Here is a 26,936-nt window from a genome sequence, read left to right on the forward strand (position 1 = left end):
GGGTGGGGGGGCGGGTCATACAATCTTCTTTTAATGGTTGAGAAACATTGATCTAAGGCAGTGGTTCTCAACCTTCCTAATGTTGTGACCCTTTAGTATAGTTCCTCATGTTGTGGTGACCCCAACTATAAAATTATTTTCGTTGCTCCTTCATAACTGTAATTTTGCTACTGTTATGAATCGAGTGACCCCTGTGAAAGGGGTCGTGACCCACGATTCGAGAACCACTTTAAAGGATAGATGAGAAGTACTGAACTCTGTGGGATCAAGCTGTATGCCTAGGGTTGAGAAATTAGAGATGGAAAGACCCCTTTCCTCAGGGAGATACTAATTCTTCCTCTAAAGGGCATCTAGACAGACAAACCAGGGGTGGGGGGCAGGGAATATCATTTGCCTCTTATCGAAGGCCTGCAAGCTGTTCCCACTGAATCCACTCTCAGGATTTGCACAGTTTCCAAGGGCTGGTTTTTCAGAAGTAGATTGCCAGGACTTTCTTCCTGGGTGCCTGTGGGTTGACACCAACCTCCAATCTTTTGGTCAACAGTGGAGCATCATAGGCATTGCACCATCCAGGGACTCCATAGTCATATTTTAGCTCGATTTGGGGCTTAACCCTTAGGTTTCCATCCATCCGTTCCACATCCCCACCCCAATGCTCATGAAATATAGTTTAAACACCCACCTTTGAAAAATACAAACAAAAAGGAGGTTTCAAACCAAGTCCCCCTGCCTTCCTCCAACAAAGGAACTTCTTCCATGGTCCAGGATCATAGTAATCTTTGGAAAATGTGATAAACTTTTTGTGAAGTAAACTGATGGTTCGAGATTGATCATCATAGTACATTTATGTGTTTAAAGCATATGCTTAGGCAATGAATTAATTCCTTGGTTCTTTGACTTTATTAACAAGACTTGAAATATCTTTGGGTGTAAATTACATAATTCTGATGGTGTGATGATAGGTCTTCACGTGTCATACCGCCGTATTGACTTGTTCCCACAGCTCTCCTTCTCTCATGCATTGTCATTTTTTATAGACGACTTTTCCTTTAGCTATAACACAGTCAATCAGCTCATGGTGGCCTCCAAACTGGTAAATCAAATGCTCCCACCTGAAAAGAAATGTAAAAATTGCATCAGTGCACACAGCCAAAAATACATTTAGCAATAAATATTAACTGAAAAATACGCTGTCCTCAAATTTATTCACACCTAGTCATTTGTATTTAGATTTTAAAATATCTATAATTCACTGCTCGATGATTGGTCCAACTGTGCTTCACAACATCAGTTAAGTATGTTATTTTAAAATATTTGGTTCTCTAAGTGGTGTACAAATGGCAACATCTGTGCTCCTTTCAACAGAGAGAGTGGCTTATGACTACGGAGAGTAGAATCGTAGACCTGCTCCTGTTTTCTGGTGAACATGAGGTCCACGAGCTGTCTGTCTGTCTCTGTTCACTGGCATCAAGGAACCATAGGACTCACAGCTTCAGAGCCAGAGTAATGAAGTCCTGAATTATCACATTGGAGGCCCAAGTGGCAGCAAACCACGGGACAGTCCTGAGAAACCAGAACAGGACAACAGAAGCAAGGTTGTTGGCTAGGCAGGGCGAAGTCAGAAAGGCCTAGGAGTCAGAAATGACCAGCGTGGGAAGCCCGCATTGGGACATGTGTAGCCTAGTGGAAGCGCAAGGTCAGAAGCCAAGTGGAACAACAACAAGTCCGAAGTCCAGGTAAACAGTCGGGACAGACAGGACCCTGGAGATCCATGAAGGCTGGAGGTGGATGGGAGCACAGTGGTGAAGCACCAGGCTGCTAAGTAAAAGGTCAGCAGTTTGAACCCACCAGTGGCCCTTTGGGAGAAAAGAGTTGGCCATCTGTCCTCATTGATTACAGAGTTCAGATTACCCTGAGGGGGTGTTCTACTTTGTCAGGCGGCACTGCTATGAATCAGAGTCAATTCTTAGACACAAAACAATGGATAGACATTCTGGTAGGCAAGGGTGAAGACAAAGCCGGCCTGGGCAGTTTATGAACCTACATGGACCCCAACGCTAACAATGAGCAGGAAGGGGGTTTAAACCAAGCCTACATCTTATAATAGGCATGAGATAGCCACCCTGGGAAGAGCTTACCTGGAGGAGTTGATGATCACAAAATCTCCCTGTTTGCCAACTTCCAGAGATCCATGCGTGTGAGACTTTCCCAGGGCGTAAGCTGCATTGATGGTAGCCGCAGCCAAGGCCTCGGGCATGGACATTTTCATGTTGACACAGGCCAAGTGCATGACCATTGGCTAATGGGGGAAAGGGGAAAGTAACAAGATGGTAACTGCAGTTCGGACCTATCTCAACACTGCACAACAAAGCGTGTTCATTAGCTGCCTAGGCTTACATTGGATGGGGGGGGGGGATGAAAATTTACCCCTAAAGAATCGTATGCTTTAGAAATGATTCCTCCATTACAGAGATTGATGGTGGTGGTCCTTGCCTGTGAGTAGACTCCTGACTCCTGACCAACCAACCCACAGCAGAACAAAACGCTACCCAGTCCTGCACCAGCTGTGAATGGGATCGGTGTGGTCGGTAGGGCTGTCAGTGGCTGGCTGTAAGAAGGAGCTCACAAGGCCATTCTTCCTAGTCCATCTTAGTCTGGAAGCTCCACTGAAACTGATCCACCATTAGAGTAACACGCAATCCTACCCTGACAGATAGTAGAGGTGCAGGGGTGCATTGTCAAGGCATCACAGCTGGGGGTGCAGTATGGGGTGGGTGCACGAGGATTCCACCACGGACACACCCATGCCTTGGAGCATAGAGGTTAGCCCTGGAGTCTTTACTATTGAGTTACAGCTTTCCAAGTTCCCGTGTAAGACGTGGCCTGCCTCCACCCTTACTCAGTGAAGCTTCCAATTTTTTCCTCTCGCTGTCTTAGAAGAGAAATGGGTTCTGGTCAAGCTACAATGCTTGAGGCTGAATCTGAAAATCATCAGATCAGAGCCGCTCCACTCGTGGAAGTGGGAATGTGGCACAGACATATCCAACCACACCGTGCTTCACACCTTTTCTTTCTTCTTGTTTTACAGGAAAAAGTTTGTAGACAGTTTAGACTTTTTAATAGTGAAAGATTGTTAAATTATCTAAAGGCTTGGTAGGACTTTGCTACTTTCCTCAGAAAGACACGGGAAGAATAATTACCATCGAAAAGCAATATGCGTTAGGGTTGAAATCACTCCCGAGAGCAACGATCACGCCTTCATCTAACATCTTTCTGGCTCGAGGCTGCTTCAGTCTAAGAAGGAAAAACATGGGGAGGGACAGATTAATCTCTAGAGTAAGAATTTTTGCAGACTAGATTCTTAGAATGGAAGAGAACTCCAGATGTCCATCCTCTGCATGTTCTAGAAGAAGAAAGAGAGAAAACATCAAATAATTGGTGGTCAGTCTCTGGGTGGTGTAGAAACAGTTAATGAACTTGGTTGGAGGTTCAAGTTCATTCAGAGGCTGCTGCAAAGAAAGGCTTCATGATCTGCTTCTGACAAAGGAGGCATTGAAAACCCTGCGAGGGCAGTTCTGCGACGCCCATGGGTCAGAGTGACTCCGTGACAACTGGCTTCTGGTATTTCCTGGTTAAGGCAGGGAAATGGACTGGCAGTGATTTTTTTGTCACTCTGACAATAACCAGAGGAGCTCTGGTGGCATAGTGGATTATTTGTAGGGCTACTAACCACAAGGTCAGCAGTTCAAAACCACCAGATGAAGAGTTACAGTCTCAGAAACCCACAGGGCAGTTTCACTCTGTCCTACTGGTTTGCTATGAGCCCGACTGACTCCATAGCAGACAGGGTTTGTTTGTTTTTTCTTTTGACTCTGACTAGCTCTAAGTCCTCACTATCTGTCTTGGCAACATTATATATATTTAGAGATTTGGAGATAACTATCACCGACAAATTGTTTTCAGATGTCATAAACTTTTGGTGACTCCCAAATGTAAACAATAAATGCGATTAAAATAATACTACCATTTTCATATTCTATTCACACCTTCCCCGACCCTTTTCAGATGAAAGGGTCTTAAACATTTTCAACTGAACAACCTAGGGGACACCCCCCTACCCGCTATGCTTTTTCCTTCCTTTGTTTTTCTTTAGTCCTTAGCAGCACCAGTTTATAGATCAGCTTGCTCGCACCTGGCCCATCTCTCCACCTTAGAAGGTTAGGGCGAAGGTTGAGGGGGAAGAGTGTTGGCTGCTATGTTTGTGCCTAGAAGCGTGCTGGCAGGTAGCAGGCCCTCAATGCCGGTGTTGAATACAATCACTAAGACATGCATAGGGAAGGGGTACAGAGAAGCTGGCTCTCGGAGAATCACCAGTCTATAGCAGATCACTGGCAGAACCACTTAAGGTTTCTCAACTAGGAGGGTGGAGACGGAGCAGGTGAAGCAGGGACCGACCGTGAATGAGGAAGGTGTGTACTTTCCCAGATGGTCTTTCTGATTCTCAACCCTCCCCTTCTAGAAATACTTTGAAACCCATCCTAACTCATTGCCTTCCAGGTGGTCCTCATAGCAGCCCTGTGGGACCAGGAAGAACTGCCCCAGTGGGTTTCCAGGGCTGTAACTGTTTAGGGAGTGGAAAGCTTCACCTTTCTCCTTCCATGTGCCTGGTGGCTTCAAGCTGCTGACCTTGAGGTGAGCAGCCCAAGGCACAAGACACCATGCCCCCGGGGCTCCTTAAAATGCATGATTAATGGATTTTATCCAGGACCATGGAGTTGGTTTCGAGAATCAATTCCAACTGATATCCACCAGTCCTAATAAGACAGAGCGGAGCTGCCCTAGGGTTTCCTAGGCTGTAATCTTGACAGAAGCACACTGCCACCTCTTCTCCCACAGCCGCTGGCGGGTTTGAACAACCGCCCCTTCGGTTAGCACCGGAGCACTATAACCAGTGCTCCACCAGGGCTCCTCCTAGCGGACACAACCAACGGCTGAGCTAGAAATGGGAGTTGAGAGGTGAGGAGGCTGCAGGAGACCCCTGGTTCCTCCTCAGGGAGACATCAGTGGGATACAGGAATGGAGAATCCCAGGGGAAGTGCAAGACCTTCCCTTGGATGCCCCGGCATCCAAACAGGACGCTAAACCCGCCGGGGTGAATGGCAGGTGGCAGCCACACTGGCAAGGGGACGCAGCTCACACCAGGGATGCCGAGCTGCCCTAAGGAACCAGACTTTGGCTCTATCTGCAGAGATTTGAGGGCAGTTAAAACTTACTCCTCGGGCGGCAGAAAACCAAGAGAAATGGGTGACTGCTGCGATTTGACAGGGAAGCACTTGGGCAGGCCGAGGACACTTCCTGACATGCCCAGTCTGTGGCCTGGATTGCATAAAGCCTTTAAATTAGAATAAGAGAGCAGCAGCAGTCATAAAAAGGTGATTCAGAACCTTTAATTCCCACGGCAGGCTTCCTCAAGCTTGGCACTCCCCGCCTCTTGGACAGGATGTTTCTGTGTAGGGGTTGCCCACTGCATTGGTCGATAGCTAGGGGCCTCCCCTTATTCACTAGGTGCCAGTGGCATTCGCTCCTCATAAAACCAAACAGGTCTCCACATAGTGCCAAATGCCCTCTGGAGGCAAAACTGCCGGCTGAAGCCCACTGACCTACGACGCCAACTGCAGCAGCATCGGCGCCCTGAAGACCCAAGAAAGCGCCTCATCCTCAGGGGTGCTGGCCTCCCAACCACAAACGTGGTGGCCATCTTTGGAAGTGGCACAATCGGAAAGATCAGAAGACCTCAGCTCTGGTGATTGGTGGAATGAGGGTCAGGCACTTAAGAACGATGGATTACTGTACTCTGTCTATAGAAGACCTACAGCAGCATCCCTGGGGGAGAGTTTCCAAAACAGGCTTATCGGTGTCCCCTCTCTAAACCGCACAGGCCTCAGGAGGATTCGGGTCTCCTGCATCCTCTTTGAACAACAACTCCTAGGACGGTTAAAACCTCCCGGACGTCGTGCCCACGTGTTTCAAAATACCAAGCCTGTTTTATGATGTGGTAGCAATTGTACAACTCTGCTTGATGTGATTGAACTATGAAATGATATGATAAATATATTAACAAAAAAAAGAAATACCCCCCAAAAAACAAATTAAGCATGCTGATTTTTAAAGCATTTGGACATTCCAAAGCCTAAATACAAAGAAACAGAAGGCCCCCCTTTCCCCAATAGTCCCACCAAAGGCAACAGTGGTCCAAGGCCGTTCCCCCGGGCTACTGTGGTCAACTACTGTCCATTCCATCCTGACACTTGGTGACCGCAAGTGGTGTCAAAGTGGAGCTGCTCCGTAGGGTTTCTTTGGCTTCATGGAAGCAGACCACCATATCTTTAGTGGTAACAACTTTCACACCACCTACGGGTCCTTTCCTGAGGTCATGAATTCATTCATAAGACCATTCCAGAATTGACATCTCCTGCCCAAGAGCTAATTTTTCTTTTAAAAAATAATTCTTTATTCACATATATCTCACACACCATACAATGTAATTGTCCAAGCACAGTAAGAAGAGGTGTGTGATCATGACCACATCGATCTTAGAACACCTTCTTTTCACACTTATTGCTGTGGGCTCCCCACGTCCCACCTGCCTCCCCTGCCATGCCCTGAGGCAATTAGCAATCAGTTGTTGTCTCCCTAGGGCTACCTCTCCTGGATTTCAGCTACAGAAAATCATACAAAACACAAACAGGAAGCAAACAAACAAAACAAAATATCCGGACCATAATGACAAGACGAAACAGAAAAATCTCAATCAAAAAGAAAGCAGAAAGCATTCAAAGCAGAAACGATTTTTAAGAGAGTCAACAAGGGAGCGCAATTGAAAAGGTGTTACAATTTGACCTAGCTATAGCTGCCATAATCGACTTTCCAGTGCTCTCTGTCGGCCAGCAAGGCTGCCCACATCCCTGAGCTGTGGTCAGAGGGCGTTCCCGAGGGGCTTCATCCATGTGGGGGCACTGCAAATGGATTGGGGCCTCCACTGCCACCCGTAGCCTTCTGCAAACCGGTGTTCGCAATTTAACCTCTGATACCATTCTGTCCTTCAGGTTTGGGTTTCATGATTTACAAGCCTTGGATCACACGGGATGGGGGCTTCTTCTATGGGGATTTAGTTGACACCTCACTTAGATGGCTGCTGCCTGAAGACAAGCCTTTCAGGCCCCAGACGTTATCCTTTCTGGTGGCACCATCTGGTTTCTTCAGCACCCTTCGCCAGAGCATCCATACCTTCCAGGATCCCTTCATGAGGGCAAGCATGGCAGCTGATCTTTCTTCAGCTGCACTTTGCACAGTTGTTCCGGGCAGTGGGGGCGTGTCTAGGCATTTCCTACGTGTTCCCTTCACTGCTGGAACTTGAGGCTCCTGTGTGGCAATGTCAGAGACGACCTTACCTCAGCATGTAGGCCGTGGTGGGCAGGAGAACAGCGGCACACTTGGCTGCTGCCAGGGCAGTGATGCCTTCATCACTCACTTCCTCCAGGTGGCTGATGGCCTGAGCGCCCAGTTCCGCCCCGAGCTAAGCAAAAGGTGCAGATGCAACGATATATCAATGAAATACCTTACAGTTGTTTCCCCACAAGAAACAATATGATGAAGATTTTTTTTACCAGCCATTTCTTGGTAGGCACAAGCTTTGGAATGAGAGTTTCTAATGGACATTCCATTGAAAATATATGAATAGGCCCCTTCCAACTATCCTTGAACACATCTTTTGTCCCCATATGCTTCATATATTTTCTGGAACTTAAAAAATTCACAAGATCAGAGTAAAACTTTGAGGAAGATTGGTAATGAAATAGAACAATGATGCTGTCATGAGCCACATTAAAAGAAGGTATCTGGACTCGTAGGGAGAATCATCGGCTCTACTGGAGCTCAACTTTCTTCCAGATGAAACGTTAGTGATAAATGAAAACCAAGACCAGGTCATGCAAGGACTTCTGAACGTTTGTGGAAAAGTTCAATCATCCGTTACTTCCACGATTCCATGAATGTTAAAAATCTCTGGGTACATAAAAGCAGAGTTCTTCTTGCCTCAGTCTCATCATGTACTTGGATTCTATCTGGACACATTTCACCTCCATACACACAGTGTCCCAGACTGAAAGACGGCATGTTAAGCCTTCCAAGGAAATCCAAGGACAGATATTTGATACTCCCCTATGGCCCAGGGAGGTCATAGCCCCCCAGTCAGAAGCAGAAAGAGTTGGTCCCCTCATCTGCAGAAAGCCAAACTCACTCCCTGACCTTAGAATCCCAGAGATGGCAAACTCTCACTTTCCCAAATCTGACTTCACTCTGTCTGGGTCTGGACCCCCATTAACTTAATCCACCAGTCACCTCTATAACTCAGTCGCTTGTTGACCAGCCAGTTCACATCCAACAAACCTTCGACATCTATGTACTTATTGAGTGCCATCTAGATAGCAGGCACTGTGCTGACTAACCTCTAGGGATAACGAAGTGCGAGACATGGTTGCAACGAGCCTCAGTGTGGTATCGGCCTCATAAATTGTGGAGGCAATGGTGGCACAGTTGTGGCAAATACATGGAGGGGCCATCAGCAGTCTTGGAAGGAGTCCCCCACAAAGTGGCAGAGTCAGAGTGAGGCAAAGGGGGCGTGCTCCGATTAGCATGAACCAAGTCCTGGAGCATTAAGAGTCCTGTCCTGGACATAGCTGATTATAGTCGGTTCATGGTGGAGAAGGAGAAAGGGAGAAATGGGGTGGAGGGAACGAGAGGAGGAGATGGAGAAGAAAGTGAGGGCTGGATTCTAGGATGCTGTTTAGCATTTGTCCCAAGAGCAATACTCAGTCAACCTTTCCATGGATTTCTTGTGCTTCACCTGACTGAGCTCTGCAGAGGAGATTGTGTTCTGTGACCTCGAACAATGAAAGAGGGTGTGAATTTAGTCCAGGAGCTTTCAGAGGCACTGACTTACTAGTGTTGCTGGCATCTGACATGGAAAGCAAATGTTCAGCAAAATAGCAAATTTAATCGAGGTCAAGGTTTCCAAGGCTCTACCACATCAACCTGCACATTGCTCCATCAACTGCACCCCTCTTCCATAGGTCCCGAAGGCCACCCCGAACTTGGAGCAAACCCATGCTGCTTCTTAGCAAACCCATGCTCTTGACCTCAAAAAACAAATTGGCGACTGTACCTCAGCAGCCTTCATCGGATGAAGCTCATCCCCATGGAAGTTAATCTGCAAGCCTATGTCTTTTCCACCTTGAAGAATCCTCCTGGTGGAGTGGAGGTCAAAGACGCCTTTCTCACAGAACACATCTATGTTGTCAACGGGGACTTCCCCACTGCTGCGAAGGGCCTTCAGCGTCGGGAGGTGGTGCTTGACAATGTCCTCAGCCGCTTCAGTGGCGGTTTTGCCTCTGAGGGAGGAAAATAAGACGGCCACGGGAAAAGAGTAACCAAATTGTTAAAAAAGAATCGGAGAAAGGGTCATTTGGCCCATGGAGAACTTGAGGAACATAAGCTCCAGTCTCAGAAAGGTGAAACGAGGACGAAAGTTAGCATTCAGAACTCTTAACATGCCTACATGCCAGCGGGGTGGCTAAGACTCGTGCGTGGACTGACCCAGACCCAGAGGCCTGAATGGCTCTTGATTCTGGCACGCTGGAGCAGCCTCTGGGGGAGCAGCCAGGCAATCTAGCTGAGAAATAGAATCTTCCCCTCGGGCAGACTCTCTGGCAATGGACCCCTTACTTTGACCCCAGTTATATATCACCTTTTTCTTCCCCTGGCCTGTTTCCCAAAGCCTTTGCCTAAGACTCTCTGTCTTACTTTTTAGTAAACGGGCGTGGGGCTGGGGGAACGGTCTTGAAGATCTCCTAAAATCCTGAGGGAGTTCTATATTAGAAAGGGCATGAGCTTGTGAAATCAGATAAACCCAGCACTCAAACACTTGCTGACTGCAGGACTTGAGCTCTGAGCCTCAAAACATATCAGTGGAATCAACAATCCGGTGGAAGGAATGTCTGTAAAACTTGAGCACACAGCTGGTTCTCACTCAGCCATGGCTAGATTTTGCAGGAGGTCGGCTAAGACAGGGGTCTACTGGTATTGTTTGTGATTCTCAGTATAATCATGTGAATAGGATGGTATTTAGCTCGGTGGAGGCCTGGCTGTGTGGTGGGCTATGTTGGGCTGCTAATCACAAGGTCAGCAGTTTGAAACCACCAGCAGCTCCAAGGGAGAAAGATGAGGCCTTTCTACACTCATAAAGAATTGTAGTCTCAGAAACCCACAGGGGTAATTCTATCCTGTCCTATAAGATTGCCATGAGGCAGAATCGGCTGGATGCCAGAGAGTTTGTTTGGTTTTGGTGTGTGGGGGTGAGGTAGGGGCATTTGTTTAGACCTGTAGAGCCCCGTGTGGTACAATCTGTTAATACAAATTCAGTTGCTACTAATCAAGAGGCAATCCATCCAGAAGCACCTTGGAAGAAAGCTCTGGCAATCTACTTCAGAAAAACCGGCGGCTGAAAGCCTTCGAGAGCACGTCCCTACATGTAAAGCTTCACCACGAGCTGAAGCCCGATCTATAGTAGTTGTTTTATTATTCTTATTTAGCCCTATTTCATAGATGAGTAATTGATGCTAAGAGAAAGTTAAGGAACGCCCTCAGAACCACCGGCTGGAAGTGGTCCCCCATGTCCCAAACACTGCAATTCTGACTCATGATGACCCTAGATAAGATTCCCAAGGCTGTTAATCCGAACAGAAACAGGAAGTCTTATCTTTCTCCAATGGAGCGGCTGGTGAATTCAAACTGCTGACCATGCGGTTAGTAGCTCAACTCCTACCCCACTATGCCACCAGGGCTCTGAACGAAAACTTGGGTCTGGCATCACCCCAAAAACCAAGACTTTTCTAACACACCATACTGCCTTCCCTCCTTAAACAACCCCCCCCCCAAAAAAAACAACCCAATCAGACTATCAGTCACGTGGTGATCCATTTGAAAACAGCTCCTGTTTCCCAGAGGTAGGATGTCCCCAGAGTCTTGGTGCATGTGAAGCTTTAATTCTTTCAGAACCATAAATGCGAAGAACGACTTAGCACAAACATCACTGGAAACATCAACTCTTTACATTTCTTTTCCACCTCTCTTTGAATTTTGAACGACAGAATTTGATGTTGAACTTTTAGTTCCTCTGACTGAGGACGGCTGACACTGGATGAAGCAAGCAGCAGCAACAACCAACCCCCAAAATGTGTCGCTCAAAGTTCACCAAACTGAATAAGTATAAAATAAACGTGAATGATTGAGCTTTTAAATCCTTTTTTTTTAGGTATTGATACTTTTGTATGCATGTGTAATAAGGGGTTCAGAAGAGCGCATGGAAGTGTTCTAGCTCTTTTAGAATTTGTCTAGCAGGTTTTCTGGTTTTGTTCCCCCCTCCTCCCCCCAAACCCCCTCCCCCCTACACCAGAGAAACAGGAACAGCTAGCTAGAGGTGGTTCTTCGTGGCTTCGCTGCACTTGAACTTTCTCTAGCCCTATATGGCGTACGCTTTAGCCCCACCCGCAGCTTGGAGCGCCCAACAGGCCAAGGTGGTCTTGGCCGAAGTCATCCAGGCGTTCTCGGCTACAGAGAACTCCGGGCGCAGACACGAAGCACCGAACAAGCGGCAATGACCTGGGCAAGATGCTGCTATTTGTTCTGCCTGAGGCCCCGCAGACCCAGCAGGTCATCAAAGCCTGCAGCTTCAGCTGCAATGGGGAAGGTGTCCTGAAGTTTGCCCTCTTGGTCAAGTCCTAGGCAGCCCAGGATCCTGAGATTGCCAGCCTGTCGGGAAAGCTGAGGGCCCGTTCCTGCCACCCCGTCGCTGCCGCCTGAGGGGCTTGGCTCTCCCCTGTGGCCTGGGGCCACTTTGGGGAGGGAAAAACCATGTTGTTCCCAGAAGATAATAAATGTGCATGTGACGGCAAAAAAAGAATACATGAAAAAAATTCCATGAGCTTCTCGTTCAATTTTTGCACGAATTTTCTGAAGCTCTGTCTTATTTCTAAAACAATTAAACTTACAACGGCACTAAGACTTTGGGGGTGCCACGTGGGTAAACAAGTCCTGGACTTTCTTTGGTTCTTTGAATTCCAGGGTCAAAAGGAACCCCGAACAAATAAAATGCAGGTGTAAAGTAGATAGGACTTTGTAGAGCCCAATAAGAGAAACAAATCGTAAAACAGCAGCTGCTGGTGACTCCGCTCTGGCTTTGCTCTCGCTCCCGCAACCCCACGGCTTGAGTTGATGTTACCTGTGCTCCACGGGGTTTCAGGAGGAGCCTGGTGGCACAGTAATCACCAGTTGGGCTGCTAACTGCAAGTTTAGCCGTTCAAAGGCACCAGCCGCTCTGGGGAAATGAGGAGGCTTTCTACTCCATACAGAGTTACAGTCTCCTTTTCAAGTCCATTGACTTTGTTATGTGAGAGCCAAACATCCTTAACAGTTTTCTCAAATCAACAGAAATAGCCCGTGTTTCAGCTGGGCCCTCCTCCACCCCACAAAGCCCCACAACAGGAAAGGGAGAACTTCACAGACCCCGTGTTTTAAAAACCTTGAACTTAAAAGCTAGTAACTCAAGTCATCTTTTTTTGTAAAAACTACTCACTGCTGAGTACAGCTGCAAATGATGGAGTGAGGGGGGTGCGGTGGGGGAGAGTTACAGTCTCAGAAACTCACAGCATTGGGTGGATCTCCTGCCTAAAGCCACGTGTAAGCATGAGAATTGACCACAGACGACAAACACCTTCCAGAAGGCTTCTACACGTGTTTGACGCGCCTGCATGGCCTGGGCTGTAGCAAGCCGTCCCCTTCATTCTCCATGCCCTGGATGCCAATGCGATTACCTGGGCACGGAGTGAGCCCCACAGTAAGTGGCCGAAATGCTGATTTCCAACTCCCGCCGGGCGCGCGCGATCACGCGCAGCATCTTGAGCTCCGTCTGGAGGTTGAGGCCGTATCCGCTCTTGCACTCCACCAGCGTGGTGCCAGCCCTGGTCATGCACTGAAGTCGCTGCTGGAAGGAGTCGAACAGCTCGTCCTCAGAGGCCTGCCGTGTGCACTCCACCGTGAAGTTGATCCCTCCGCCAGCCTGGTGAATATCCATGTACGAGGCTCCTGCCAACTGAACATGAACTCCCCTGAAGCCCGGCCACCGTGGACAGGACCCGCGTCCAGGCGCCACATTCGGAACATTTGCCCAGGAGCCACGGGTGCATCAACAAGGGTGCTGGGCCACATCTCTCTCTGCCAGAGGCTGGATTGGGAGGGCCCTGGGGAGGTAGTGGGGGCGGGGGGGAGGGAGGGGAAGCGAGGCAGCAAGCAAAGGGAGCTGTAGGGATGGCAGATTTGGGCAGTGGAAAATTAACAACTGCTAATCAAGTATTCTACTAGTCAACCACCCAGGGGGTACTGCTGACCCTCTGCCCTGCCTTGGTCCCGCCAAGGTCTGAGAACATGAGGTTCCAGCGATTCCGAGTACCGCTCTGCAGACATCGACCTTTCCTCTGAGGAGGCTCGCAAGCCTCAGGAGCTGGCCGGGGGGTGGGGTGGTTGGGACTGATCTCTGTCGGGCAAGCAAGTAGAGGCTGGCCCTGGAAGGTGCTGGGCCTGGTGGCTGCAGGCAGCAGGGAGCTGGGACTAGCACAAATGCCTGCCTCTGGGCGCCCAGCCAGCCCTCCGGTTTCCTAGCTGGTGACTGTTTCCACTCCCATCCCTTCTCTGGACCTTCCCTTTTCCATCGGTCTAATCCAAGTCCGGTTTCTAAGCTCTGGTTGCTTTCTGTTTGGAAATATTATGATTTAAAACAAATCATTATTTTGTTTTAAAAAACAAACAGCTCCTGTGTGTTAAGGAAGCTACACAACATCAGCAGTAAGTTTTGTGTTTCCGAAAGAATCCGGTTAAGCTGTTGACAGGTACTTAAACAAAAAAGTGAACTTGGCTCCATCTAGAGGTGTAGGTGCTGGTGGCGGCTGATAGAAGTGCAGCTCAGCCCCATTGTGGTCACGTGGAGTCCATCGCACAGGGGCTCTGTTCTATCTGTGTATACATACAGACTTATGGTGGAGAGGGTTTCTGAGACCCAGAATCTTTACTGGAGCAGACAGCCTCATCTTCCCCCCAAAAACCATCAACCTTGCACTTAGCAACCCAACATTGCCCACAGAGCCGCCAGGGCACCTTAATGTAAGGGTCCTCTATCATGTGAAAAAGCCGTGGTGGTCTAAATCAGGGGTTGGCAAACCTTTTAGATGGAAGAACCAATGCTGTCCTTCACAACAATTAAACATTTATCCGAGAGCCATAACCCTATCTTTAATAAGCCAATGAAATCACCATGATCTGAATAATACCTTTCAAATGAAATCGTGGTAGTTTTATTTTCATTTTCAATTTCACGGCAGAGCCACCCGTACAGACCAAAAGGGCCACCTGTGGCTCACGAAACCCAGTGTACCGAAACCCTGGCCGCGATGGTTGAGCATTGGGCTGCTTACCACAAGGTGGGTGGTTCTGAGGCATCAGTTGGGGGGCAGGGGTGGGGTGGGAGAAGGATGAGGTGATCTAAAGATTTAAGGTTTAGGAACCCAAAAAGGCAGTGCTAATTGTATAGGGTCACTCACTGTAAATCAGAGTCAACTTGATAGCAGTGGATTAGATGGTGCTCATGGTTAGCTCCTCCCGTCCCCCCCCCAATCAGAAAGGCCTGGTGCTCAGCTTCCACACAGACTCCACCCGAAAAAACCCGCTGGAGCTCAGTGGTGCTCTAGAACACATGGAGTCACCATGAGTCCAACCTGACCTGACCACAATGGGTTGAATTTGGTTTTTATTGTGTAGATTATATTTAAAGATTATTCATTAGGCTCCCTCCCCTTTGGTTAAAAAAAGATATAAAATTTATTTAATGTTTGTGATTAGTCATCTGTTCTTCCAAGCGACCCAGTGTGCGGGGATTTTCAGACTGCTTTCTTGGCACCCCTTCAGAGGCTTCTAGGAGTGGGGTGGAATGCGGGGATAGGAAAGAGGAGAAATTACCTGACAAACCCGTTCAGTTCTGATTTTAAAGAGAGGATTTTAGAGCTAACCAATTTTGAGAGTTATGGAACTTAACATAACTGCGAAGCCACTTTGTGGTACAGAGATTTGGGGTAGTGACAAATACGTTAATCTGGTCATCATTTATTTGTCACCATCCAGGCCAGTAGAAATAGCCATGACAGAGACACGTAGACACGTAAAGCTGATGAACGTCAGCGAAAAAGCCATGTCTGGATCCGTGCTTTATCTCAATGTGCCATCATCGATGGCAGTTACCTTCATCGCAAACTCGTGAACCCTCTCTCCAGCCCAAACTGGATGTGTGTGTGCATCCACCAAACCTGTAATGCACAAAGAAGGCATCGTTAAAGAACAGATGGCGCTCAGGTGGCCGGCAGACTGAGCCCTGCTGCTCTTGGACAAGCATGGTGGGTGGGTGTGAGTCTTAGAGGAAGAATGTGTCTGGTTCCCGCAGAAAGTGCCAGAACCAGAGGAACGAGGACTCCTGCTTATGTGGCTGCACCATGGATGCCTGTAAGGAACAGGGCGTTGCAGTATGAGGAACTCCTTTTGCTCACTAACTCCATACTCACCAAGAAGGCTTTTAAACCACATGTCGAACCTATTAGTTGAGCAAAACCAAGGAATAATCTGGACGTGAAAACAGAACAATGTAAGTCTTCCTCCCCGGAATTTTGTGAAGGAAAAATATGAAGTTAGACTCTTCTTCAAGACAGAAATGCATTTTCACTAAAGAGGTTTTATTACAGCTACCTCCTGGAAGAACGTGTATCGGCCCTGTTACAATTCTGTAAAGTGGTGTCTTCGATTGTTGGGGTTTTTTCCTCCAGAATATCTAGAACACTTTATGGATGAAATAGGAGTTCTGGGTGGTACAGTTAATGAACTTGGCTGCTACCCAAAAGGTCGGAGGTTCAAGTCTCCCTAGAGGTGCCTCAGAAGAAAGGCCTGGTGTTCAACTTCTGAAAGATCACACCCACTGAAACCCTATGGGACAAAGCTCTACTCTAACACAGCACGGGGCTGCTATGAGCTGGAGTAGGCAGCAACTGGGTAACTGGTTGTGAATTCAATGGCTCATTGCCAGTTCTGCTGGAACTCGAATGAAAAATTCCTACCCAGATAACTTCCTACTACAGTCTATTCTTTCTCAAAAGGTTTTACCCCAATTTTCTCTCCTGATCCCCACGAGCCGAAAGTAGAGACATTTTGTCTCATGTGATTGATGCACATTTTCAAAATATAAATTCTCATTCCTATGCGCATGTCCGAGACTTGGTAGCACGGTCTTTAAGTGCTTGGTGGCAACTTTATTGTGTCATGTAAGGTTGCTATGAGTCAGAAAAGGAGTCCTGGGGGTGTAGCGGATTACCCGGTGAGCTGCTAGCCTCAGGTCAGCTGTTTGAATTCCCCAGACACTCAGGAGAAGGACGAGGCTTTTTGCTCCTGTGAAGATTGACAGCGTCAGACACCCACAGGGGCAGCTCTACTCTGTCCTGTAGAGTCGCCACGAGACGGAATCGACTCGATGGCAATGAATTGTTGAGCTGATGAGTTGGAATTGATTCGCAAGCACACAACAAATGTATGTAGAGCTCAACATGTGGGGAGCTTGTTTCAGATAATTGCACAGAGCCATAAAGCAGGCGCTGTAAAAGGTCATGGTAGCTGGTTAACTGACTCTGTTCTCAATTAATACAGACATAAATAAGCAGCAGAAGAATCACTAAGAATTGCTTTCTGTTGCCTTTTCCATGTAGAACAGGTGCTTTGTTTCAAACCCCATCAAAACTTAGGAATCGTTTCTGGATGTTGAAACAACAGCTTGTTCTGCTTACCACCTCTAGTAGCACAGTGGTTAAAGCGCTCAGCTTTTACCAGTCAGCAGTTCCAACCCACCACCTGCTGCTCAGGAAAAAGATAAGAGAGTGTGCTTCCCCCAAGATTACAGTCTTGGAAACCCGATGGGGAAGTTCTCTTTCGCCCTGTATGGTCCCTATGAGTCAAAACCAGCTCGGTGGCAATGGATATATAATGAATTAATAGTTATTCTGAAAGGTTTGAACCTAAACACAAGTTAATTCCTCTTCAGCATGTGAATGGGAGGAAATTCGTGGGTTTGAAGCCCAATCTGCTCCTTCCCAACTTAGCAACCTTGGGTAGGAGATTGTACATCCGAATTTCAGTTTTCGGACCTGTAACAAGTAGACAATGATACCGACGTTATAGGGATGTTATCATGGTGAGCATGAAATCACGTTGGAGAAGCACTGGGAAAGCCGCATGCTGATACATGGTAGCTCTTAGTATTGGTGAACTTGGCCCTGACAACCTACTGAAAACAAGCTGCTGCTCTTCCTCTGCCCATTATTACTGCTTTGGGGGCTTCACAGAAAAATAGGCAAGTACCTGGCAAGATACATTTCCCAGAACAGTCGATTTTTTCTTCGAAGGTTTCTTCAGAGAATTGTCTTTGGATAACATCAGCAGGACCGATGGCTTTTATAAGCCCGTCCCTGAGGAAGAAGTGAGAAACACTTGCTGAGGTTCTGGGAAATATTGTGAGAATATTGACTTCAAATATGGTATGGAATGCCTTTGGGTGCCAGTCAGAAAACTGTGTTGCCATCTTGAACCCGGGTCTTTGGAAACATGGCTGTAGCCCTACCCAAGGCAAAAAGGCAAGCTAAGTGCAGCACCGTTTCCAGTTGTTCTCAACCTCAGTTGTCTCTTACCACAGTAGCCGGGGGAGAGATAATCCCCCTGAATGAAGACTACATCTCCCAACACCCATCAGGCAGGTCTGGTTATGTGACCATGTTCTAGCTATGAGGAGGTCAGGTACAAACAAATGCCTGGCACCTTCCAGAGAAGGAGGCCTGGTGGCACAAACGGTTTGGCAATTGAAAATTGCTACCGGAAAGGTTGGCACTTTGAGCCCCTCAGCAGCTCAGCATGCATTTCTTTCGAGATCACAGTTATTGTGAGTCAGAATCAATTCAAACAACCACCTGCAGGTAACCTTAAAAAAAGATAGCTAGTTAGTCTGTATTCTATGTCCATATTCTTCATGTTCTCTTCCTACTTCCCAAGACTCTGTAAACGCCCCACGTGATTGACGATGGAGCAGCCATTGGGCTGATGATGTGGATGTGGGAATGAAGGCCACGTAAAGAAGAGCAACAAAGGGTGGCTTGGAGCCTGAGGTTCCATGAGCGTGGCCATCAGTGGGCCTGGAGTCCTCCCTCTAGTCCTTTACAAAGGCGAGTGCACTACCTCTCTGACTGAACACAAGGGAAGACCAAAGGAGAATCACCATCAGCTTCAGCCCAAGGTGGGGGTCAGACATGCATCCATCCTCCAACCTTCCTTACCAGTTCTAACACCAACTGTCCCTTACACAGCACTCGGTACTTCTCAGTGTAGCTTTATAATTCATTGCCACGCAGAGCTCACAAATCATATGCACGATTATGAGCTTTATTATGGGAGGTAACAGGTTACAATTCAGGACCAGAAATGCTCAGGATAGTTATTATTCTCATGTATGCCCACAGGTAGGCGTCTCTCTGGCCTTCCAGCCTCTTGGTCTCGGCCCTACTTGGGCAATGCAAAAAAATTCTTTTAGCTCTACTGATAAATTCCCAAAGGGCACATCACTCCAACACAAGCTTCAGCCTGAAGAAACTCAGTTCTAGCTCCATGGGTCAAAAAATCTAGAGCTCCCAGTTAAATGCTTAGAGGAACCCTACTCTGCAAGGGAGCCTCCTGTCCAAAGGCGCTGTTTCATTTGCTCCATGGGCTGGTAAAAGCACCATTCATGCTCTGGCTCTTGGTCTGCTGCTGCTTCTCTGTCACTTCTCTGATGTCACAGCTTTCTGTCCCTCAACTGAGACAGTTCAATGCACAGAGATCTTGGGGTCTAAAGGACATGCTCCACACCTGGCTCTTCTTTCTTGGTGGTAGTAAAATCTACCTTCCTGCTTCTGAGATGATCCAATAAAATCCAGCAGGTTGGCAAAGCTGATAGCTTGGCGAAGAGGACTGAGTCTACCAGGAACTGCCAGAAGAATGAACAAATTTGTGTTGGAAGAACTATAACCATAACTCTTCTTAGACACAAAGATCATGAGACTTCAACCTACATAACTAAATATGTTATCAGAAAGGGCTGATCCCTGGAGAAGGATATTGTGCTTGATAAAGGGTCAGAAGGAAAGAGGAAGATCCTTAAGGAGTTAGGTTGGCACCATGGCTGTAACAATGAGTTCAAACAGCAAAGTCGTGAGGATGGGGCAGAACTGGGTAATATTTTGTTCTATTGAATGTCGGGTTGCTGCATCAGAACGGACTCTATGGCACCACCAATAACATGGGCATGAAAAAGCATCCGAAAGGATCAATGCCTCAAGGTTGGCTTTGGTTCACCATCTGATGATGGAATGATTTTTAACCCTCCATTTGTTTAACTGTCTTTTCCTACAATAAACATATGTGTATGTGACACATACTTTTTGAAGGGGAAAATGGGCAGAATTGTATTGATTTGTGTGTGTGTGTGTGTGTAAAACTTTCTATTCAGAAAATTTCAGAAATAAAAACTATACAGAATCTCCATAAAGTAGTAAAGCAAGCTAGCAAGCAAGACTCTACTCCAGAAGTGACAATATAATTATAATCATGATGGTGATTTAACATGGATAAGGCATCTTCTGGTGGCTTTAAAGGTGCTTTGTGAAAGTGTCGGACGAATGATGTTAAGGTTTGTGTCAACTGGGCCAGGGTCCTCAGTGCTTTGGCAGTTGACCCAAACCATGGTATTTTCAACCACTTCAAGTGCATGGGGAAGTTGTGCATCCATTAAGGAAGACCACCAAAGAATCGATGTATTTGAATTATGTTGCTAACAAAGAATATTGAAAAATATCATAGACTGACAAAAGAACAATCAAATCTATCTTGGAAGAAGTACAACCAGAATGCTCCTTAGAGGCAAGGATGGTAAAACTGTCTCATGTACTTTGGACATTTTTCCCCCAAAATAATTTTATTGGGAGTTAATACACATATACCATTCCATAGTTCAATCACATCAAGCAGTAGTGTTCAATTACTGCCACATCCGTTTCAAAACATTATTTTCCTTCTTAACTCCTTGATATCAGCTTCCTTTTACCCACCCCACTCCCCTTCCTCACCTTCCTGCCCCTCCCAACTCCCCCTGCTCTACCTCCACCTCGTCATAGTCTTCCAAGGCTTTTCCTTGGTACGGAAACCATGTTTACCTTGGTTTTTCTTTTATAATCACGGTGTCAAGGAGCATAATGTACTCCAGTTTCGTCCATGTCATGAGGTTTTTGGAAGATGCATCTTTGTGCTTTAAGGGTGCATAATATTCTATCATTGTGTGTATGTACCAGAATTTATTTATCCACTCCTCCACAGACGGGGTTTGTTAATCATTTCCATCTTCTTACTATTATATAAATTTCTGGTGTTATATAAATTGATAAGCATGGGTATGCATATATCTGTTCATGTTTTGTTCTTTAGTTATTTAAGGTATATGAGGAGTACCCCCCCAAAAAAAAAACCTGATTTCCCCTCCAAAAGCTATGTATTTAATTTTTTTTAACAAAACCACCTTATCACTTTCAAAGTACTCTCCATTACACTTTATACATTTGTCAAATTGGTTATTCCACTTTTGGAAACATTTTTCAAACTCATCGGTTTGGATGGCTGACAACATCTAATTTTTTTTCTTCACCTCTTCTACATCATCAAATTGCTGTCCTTTCATGTCCCTCTTTATTCATGGAAACAAAAAGAAGTTGCATGGAGTGAGGTCAGGTTAGTAAAGTGCATGGGCAAGAGAGGCATGCTATTTTTTTTGACAAAAACTGGTGCACTGAGATGGCTGCATGAGCAGGTACATTGTCATGGTGATAAAATCAGTCCCCCATCTGCCACAAATCAGGCCTTTCTTGTCATACACTGCCTAAGCAGTCATTTCAGAACCTATAAATAGAAAGCTTGATTAACAATCTGACCTGGTGGAACAAACTCCAAATGCACTACAGGCGACATTTTAGTACTTTCAGGAAGTTGACCGATGACCTGAATGAGGTTTGTCATCAATCGACATTTCACTTTTTTTGAAATGAGGAAACCACTCATGCATCTAAGTCTTTCCCATAGCACTGTCCTTGTAAACTGTGTTTAACATCACAACAGTTGCTGTGGAATTTTTCTCAAGCAGGAAACAAAATCTCACAGCCTTAAATTAGCCATCACAAAAAACAAGGTTTGCAAGGTAGAATTCGGATCATGGTAGTGCGGGGGAAGAAACATTTAGGAACTGGAGGAAAGCTGTATTCTTGATCAGTTGCACCCTGACTGACTCATCTCCTCCTCTAGACCCCTCTGGGCTACAAATGGGCTTTGAGTCTCCACTCTGCACTTCCTCCTTCATTCACTATGGTAAGATTTTTTTTTTAATGATGATGCCTTATACCTGATCCCTTCGACACCTCATGATTGCACAGGCTGGTGTGCTTCTTCCAAAATGCTTCCTCCCCACCCCACTACCATGATCCGAATTCTACCTTGCAAGTCTGGATAGAGCTGGATAGGTGCAGATAGGAGCTGGAGACACAGCGAATTCAGGGTGGATGATACCTTCAGGACCAGAGGTGTGAGGGGCGATACTGGGAGGGTAGAGGGAGAGTGGGTTGGAAAGAGGGAACCCATTACAAGGATCTACATGTGACCTCCTCCCTGGGGGATGGACAACAGAAAAGGGGGTGAAGGGAGATGCCGGATAGTGCAAGATATGACAAAATAGTAATTTATAAATTATCAAGGGCTCATGAGGGAGGGGGGAGCGGGGAGGGAGGGGAAAAAAGAGGACTTGATGCAAAGGGCTTAAGTGGAGAGCAAATGTTTTGAAAATGACTAGGGAAAAGAATGTACAGATGTGCTTTATATGTAAATGTATGGATTATGATAAGAGTTGTATGAGTCCCTAATAAAATGTTAAAAACAAAAAATGAGGTTTGAGCTAACCTGCTTTTATGAAAAACTTCACTGTGACCAGAGAGCACCTGCCCAGGTAAGTTGCTCTATGCTCGCCTAGCAGGAAGAGTGAGTACTATGAAAGCTCCGCCTAGCAGAGCTTTCTGTATTTGGGGGAGGGGGGGTACACCTTCATATGCCAAGTAGAGAGATTGCAGGATCATAAGGTATTTGCATTTGCATAAGTTTAAGGAAGACCATACTGTTTTCCGTAGTGAATGTACAATTCTGCGAACCCATCAGCAATGTGTGAACATTTTAATCTCACCACATCCTTTCTAGCATTGTTCATTTTCTGTCTTTTTAAATTTTGTTTATAATGTCAATGTGAAGTAGTATCATCATTATTTTAATTTATATTTCTCTTATTACTAATGGACAAGAGCATTTCTTCATATGTTGTTGACTGCTTTTTGTCATGTTTAGAAAAATATCTACTCATGTCTTTGTCCATGTTTGATTACGTAATTTGTGTTTTTCTTATTAAGGTGCTGTAGTTTTCAATAGATTTTTAAAATTAGCCCTTTATCTCATATATCATTGCCAAATATTTGCTGAAATCTGTAGGTTCTCTTTTTACTCTTTTGATGAAGTCTTTTGATGTGCATAAATGTATTCTGAGACATCTATTTTGTCTTCTGTGGTATAGGTGTTTTCATTATGCTTGGGAGTGTATTTATGCCTTGTATCAGGGCCCTTCAGTTTGTCCCTATTTTTTCATTGATGATCCATATGGTTCTAGGGTTTATAGTTAGATCTTCAGTGCATTTGAGTTCATTTTTGTACATGGTATGAGGCATGGGTCCTCTTTCATTTTTTTCAGGTGGAGATCCAATTTCTGCAGAATAATTTATTGAAAAGGCTACCTCTTCCCCACGTAACATGGTTTTGTCCTTTATCAAAAATCAGGTGACTGTATGTGCTTGGTTGTATTTCTGGGTTCTATATTCTAATCCATTGGTCTACATATCTATCTGTGCCAAATCAAGCTGTTTTGATTACCATGGGTGTACAAAAGATTTTGAAATCTGGGAAGGATGGGCCTACTTTGTTTTTGTTTGTTAATAGTGTTTTGTTTATACTAGTTTCTTTCCTTTCCACATGAAGTTGGCGATTAGTTTTTCCACGTCATTGAAGAATTGTGTTGGCACCTGGATGAGAATTGCTTTGAATTTATAAAGTCCTTTTGGTGACATTGACATTTTCACTAGTCTTTCAATTCATGAGCATTCTCCATGGGACATTTTCCCATTTATGTAACTTTCTTTTGGCTTCTTGTAGAAGTATTTTAATAATTTTCTTTGAAAAAGTCTTTTGTTTCTCTGATTACATTTATTTCTAAATGTTTTATCTTTTTGGTAGATATTGTAAGTGGTCTCTTCTTTTAATTTCCTTTTTGAGTCCTCATCTTTAGTGTGCAAGAATCCAATCAGCTTTTTAATGCTGATCATATATAGCCTGATCGGCTGCTAAATTTTTCAATTAGTTCCAGTAATTTTTTAATTGAATCTTTGGGACTTTCTATATTATATCATCTGCAAGTGAAAAGTTTTGTTCCTTCTTTGCCAATTTGGATGCCTTTAATATCTTCTTGATGCCTTATAGCTCTGGTGAAGACTGCCAGGACTACACGAAAGAAGAGTGGTGCTAAAGGGCAACACTCTCTGGTTCCTGCTTGGAGGGGGAAGGCTTTCAATTTCTCTCCAGTAAGCAAGATGCTAGCCACTGGTTTTGCAGATACGGCCTTTATTATGTTGAGGACTTTCCCTTCTCCTATTTTATCGAGTGTTTTTTTTAATTAAGAATGGGTGTTTTATCAAATGCCTTTTCTGCATCAAGTGATATATTCATATGGTCTTTTCCTTTGTTTTATTTATGTGTCAGATTACATTGTTTTACCATGATTGAACCATCCTTGCATACCCAGTATTAATCCTGGAGTGTTTTGTTCTGTTGTTAATAGGGTCGCTGTGAATTGGAACTAACTCCACAGCATTATACACATGTGTGCGCACACACACGCATGCGCGTGCACATACCTAAGGGGAAGAAATTGATATGCTCAAAATCCTGATCTGGATTTTTAACCTCTAGAACTAGGAGAAAATAAATTTCTCTAAAGCCATTCACTTTTCTATCAAGCTTAGATTAATTATGACTAGAAAACACCAGCGAACCTCATGCATTTCCTGGTTTGAACTAGAACCTTCCTCTACTCCTTAGCAGCTTTACACCACACCCCTCTCCCAGACACCCATGCTTGCAGCCTTGTTATCTAGCTCATGAAGTTGCAGCAAGGTCGAATTGCCTTTGAAAACACATCTCTTCATTTGTCAGATCTTCTTCTAGCCTCCTCCCTTTGAGCAAGTTAGGCTGCATCATCTCATCATCTGCACATCACAACTTGCTGATAAGCCTTCCTCCAATCCTGCTGTCAAGTGTGTCTTCCTATAGTCCCTTTTCTCAGATTATTTACTCAGCATGCAGATTGAGTAAGCATGGTGAACGGTATAACCCTGACCCACACCTTTCCTACATTTAAACCACGCATACGTCTCTTGTTCAGTTTGCACAACTTCCCCTTGAGCCATGTACATGTTCTTCATGAGCACAATTACGTGTTTGGAATACCCATGGTTCTCAATGGTATCCTTTGTTTTGAGCTACATAGTCAAGTCCCTTTGCATAATCCATTAAACAGAAGTAAGCATATTTCTGCTGTACCCTGCTTTGAGCCAAGACCCATCTGACATCAGCAATGATAGTCAATGCTCCACATCCTCACTTGAGCTTCTGGCACTTGAGCTTCTGGCAGCTTCCTGTCGACGTACTGCTGCAACCAGTGTGGAATGTTCTCGGGCAGACTTTTGCTTGCACGTAGTCTTAATGATATTGTCTGATCATTTCTGCATTCAGTCGGGTCACCTTTCTTTGGAATGAACACAAACATGGATCTCTTCCAATGAGTTGGTCAGGTATCTGTCTGGAAAACATCTTGGCATAGATAAGTGAGTGTTTCCAGCGCCTTCATCAGCTTGTTGAAATATTTCAGATGATGTATCATCAATTCTGGGAACCTTCTTTTTCTCTCAGGAGCCCTGGTGGTGTAGTGTTGGGATGCTACACACAAGGTCAGCCACTCAAAACCACAAATGGATCATTGGGGTACAGATGGGGCCTCTATTCCCATAAAGAGTTGCAGTCTCAGAAACCCACAAGGGCCGTTCTACCCTGCTCTTAAAAGTCACTTTGAGTTGGATTCAGCTTGACAGCAGTAAACTTGGTTTTCTTTTTTGCGAATGCCTTGGACTTATTCCTTCAATACCATTGATGATGCAAAATGAAAATAAAACCACCCTTTACCAATTGAATTACGATTCTATACCAATCAAACCACAGTCAAGGATTAAAGCTGAGATTTCCTGAAAGTTAAATGTAACCCTGTGGCAAATTCAGCAAACTGAAACAGAGACTCCAGTTGAAAGACCATTTGTAACCACACTTCCATGCTTTCTTTCCCCGTTTTGTGTGGTTGTGATGTGAACATAATTTTAGAGAGCACAGTCCTGCTGCTGTTACTATCATTTATGCACATGCTCCTGTCAAACCCATGTGGAGATTTTCTCAACCTTCCTAAACGACTGTGCCACTTGTGTTCACTGCATTTACAAACGGATTGAACAATAATACCAGAATTTTTTTATCCCTTTATTAGTTAAAACAAACAACCACCAACCACCATCTCTGTCTTTTGAGGGAAAATAACTTCTGAAAGTTGGACTCTTACCTATCTTTTGCAGCCTCCGCTAAGCAAGGGTCTGCGTGATACTGCTATTTCTTAGCAATCACTGTGCCTTGAGCTCTTGGACTCAAAACAACATCTTCCCCTCAACCGGACCTGGCTTCACCCTTGACCCCAACCTCTGACCTCCTTCCTCACCTCGGACTGGAAAGCTTAGTAGGTTATGGAGAAACAACTGCACTCGTCTTTGTTTTTTTCCCCCCTCGAGGTCAAATCTTGAGTCCCTCTTCTCCAAAGCCTCCTGAGACATTGTTAGAGGTTTTGAAGTTTCAGTGAACAGAGGAAGGGGGTGGGAGTGGTGTTTAAAAAAAAAAAAAATCAGGTCTCAGAACTCCAGCCCCAAGATACTTAGTTCAAAAGAGGAGGGCGGGGAAAGTGTGTTCCCGAATGCGTTTTTTTGGTAAACCTCCGGAACCCCCACCGCCCTTCAGAGTCCTGACAGTGGGGTTGTGCCAGCTGCCAGGGATGCTGGTGCACCTTAGCGCACGTTCACGTTCACCTAGAACCCACCCGCCACTGCCCCCTCCCATGGAATGACACCCCCAAACGGTTAAAAAGTATCTCGGAAGGCAGTTTTACCACCGTCCCTGGAGGAAGGGAAAGGTTGACCCCAGAAAGCGCCTGGGCCGGGCGCCTGCCCGGGGCCCCCACTTACGTGCCCACCACCAGGCTGGCGCCCTCCAGCACCGCCAGGCTGCGCAGCGCCCCGCGCGTCAGGAAGCGCTCCCCGCGCGCGCACACCAGCACCATCTGCCGCGCGTTCTGCAGCAGCAGCCGGTGGCCGCCCCCCATGTCGCCGCCGCGGGGACGGGGACCCGAGGGCGCCGCCGGGCTCGCCGTCTGCTGCTGGCGGCACTGCGGGCGCGGAGGGCGGGGGAGCGAGGGCCAGGGCCCTGGAGGAAGGTGGGGC

General features: G+C 46.0%; 1 protein-coding gene and 1 pseudogene across 1 annotated transcript; one reads left to right on the top strand and one right to left on the bottom strand.

Annotated features, from left to right (window-relative positions):
• Positions 1–1,024: 1,024 nt before the first annotated feature.
• AMDHD1 (amidohydrolase domain containing 1) lies at positions 1,025–26,818 on the bottom strand. The gene is made up of 9 exons (XM_075552720.1): positions 26,682–26,818; positions 17,557–17,663; positions 15,403–15,467; positions 12,930–13,207; positions 9,224–9,449; positions 7,452–7,576; positions 3,201–3,294; positions 2,139–2,299; positions 1,025–1,112 (listed from the first exon to the last, which is right to left on the bottom strand). Exons 1-9 carry the CDS (start codon positions 26,816–26,818, stop codon positions 1,025–1,027), a joined length of 1,281 nt encoding a protein of 426 aa, XP_075408835.1.
• On the top strand, positions 11,424–11,480 carry LOC142452109 (U7 small nuclear RNA; annotated as a pseudogene).
• Positions 26,819–26,936: the final 118 nt, after the last annotated feature.

This window comes from Tenrec ecaudatus, chromosome 6 (genome assembly GCF_050624435.1).
Source record: "Tenrec ecaudatus isolate mTenEca1 chromosome 6, mTenEca1.hap1, whole genome shotgun sequence".
Classification (NCBI taxonomy): Eukaryota; Metazoa; Chordata; class Mammalia; order Afrosoricida; family Tenrecidae; genus Tenrec; species Tenrec ecaudatus.

What these genes read in the sequence shown, in the direction of transcription:
- AMDHD1 (XM_075552720.1), bottom strand. Translation starts at nt 26,818, where the DNA reads ATGGGGGGCGGCCACCGGCTGCTGCTGCAGAACGCGCGGCAGATGGTG. An exon ending in GCCAGCCTGGTGGTGGGCAC is followed by an intron (nt 17,664 to 26,681) that starts GTAAGTGGGGGC and finishes CTTCTTCCTCAG; the next exon opens with GGACGGGCTTATAAAAGCCA. An exon ending in ACCACGGCCTACATGCTGAG is followed by an intron (nt 3,295 to 7,451) that starts GTAAGGTCGTCT and finishes TTTCCTTCTTAG; the next exon opens with ACTGAAGCAGCCTCGAGCCA.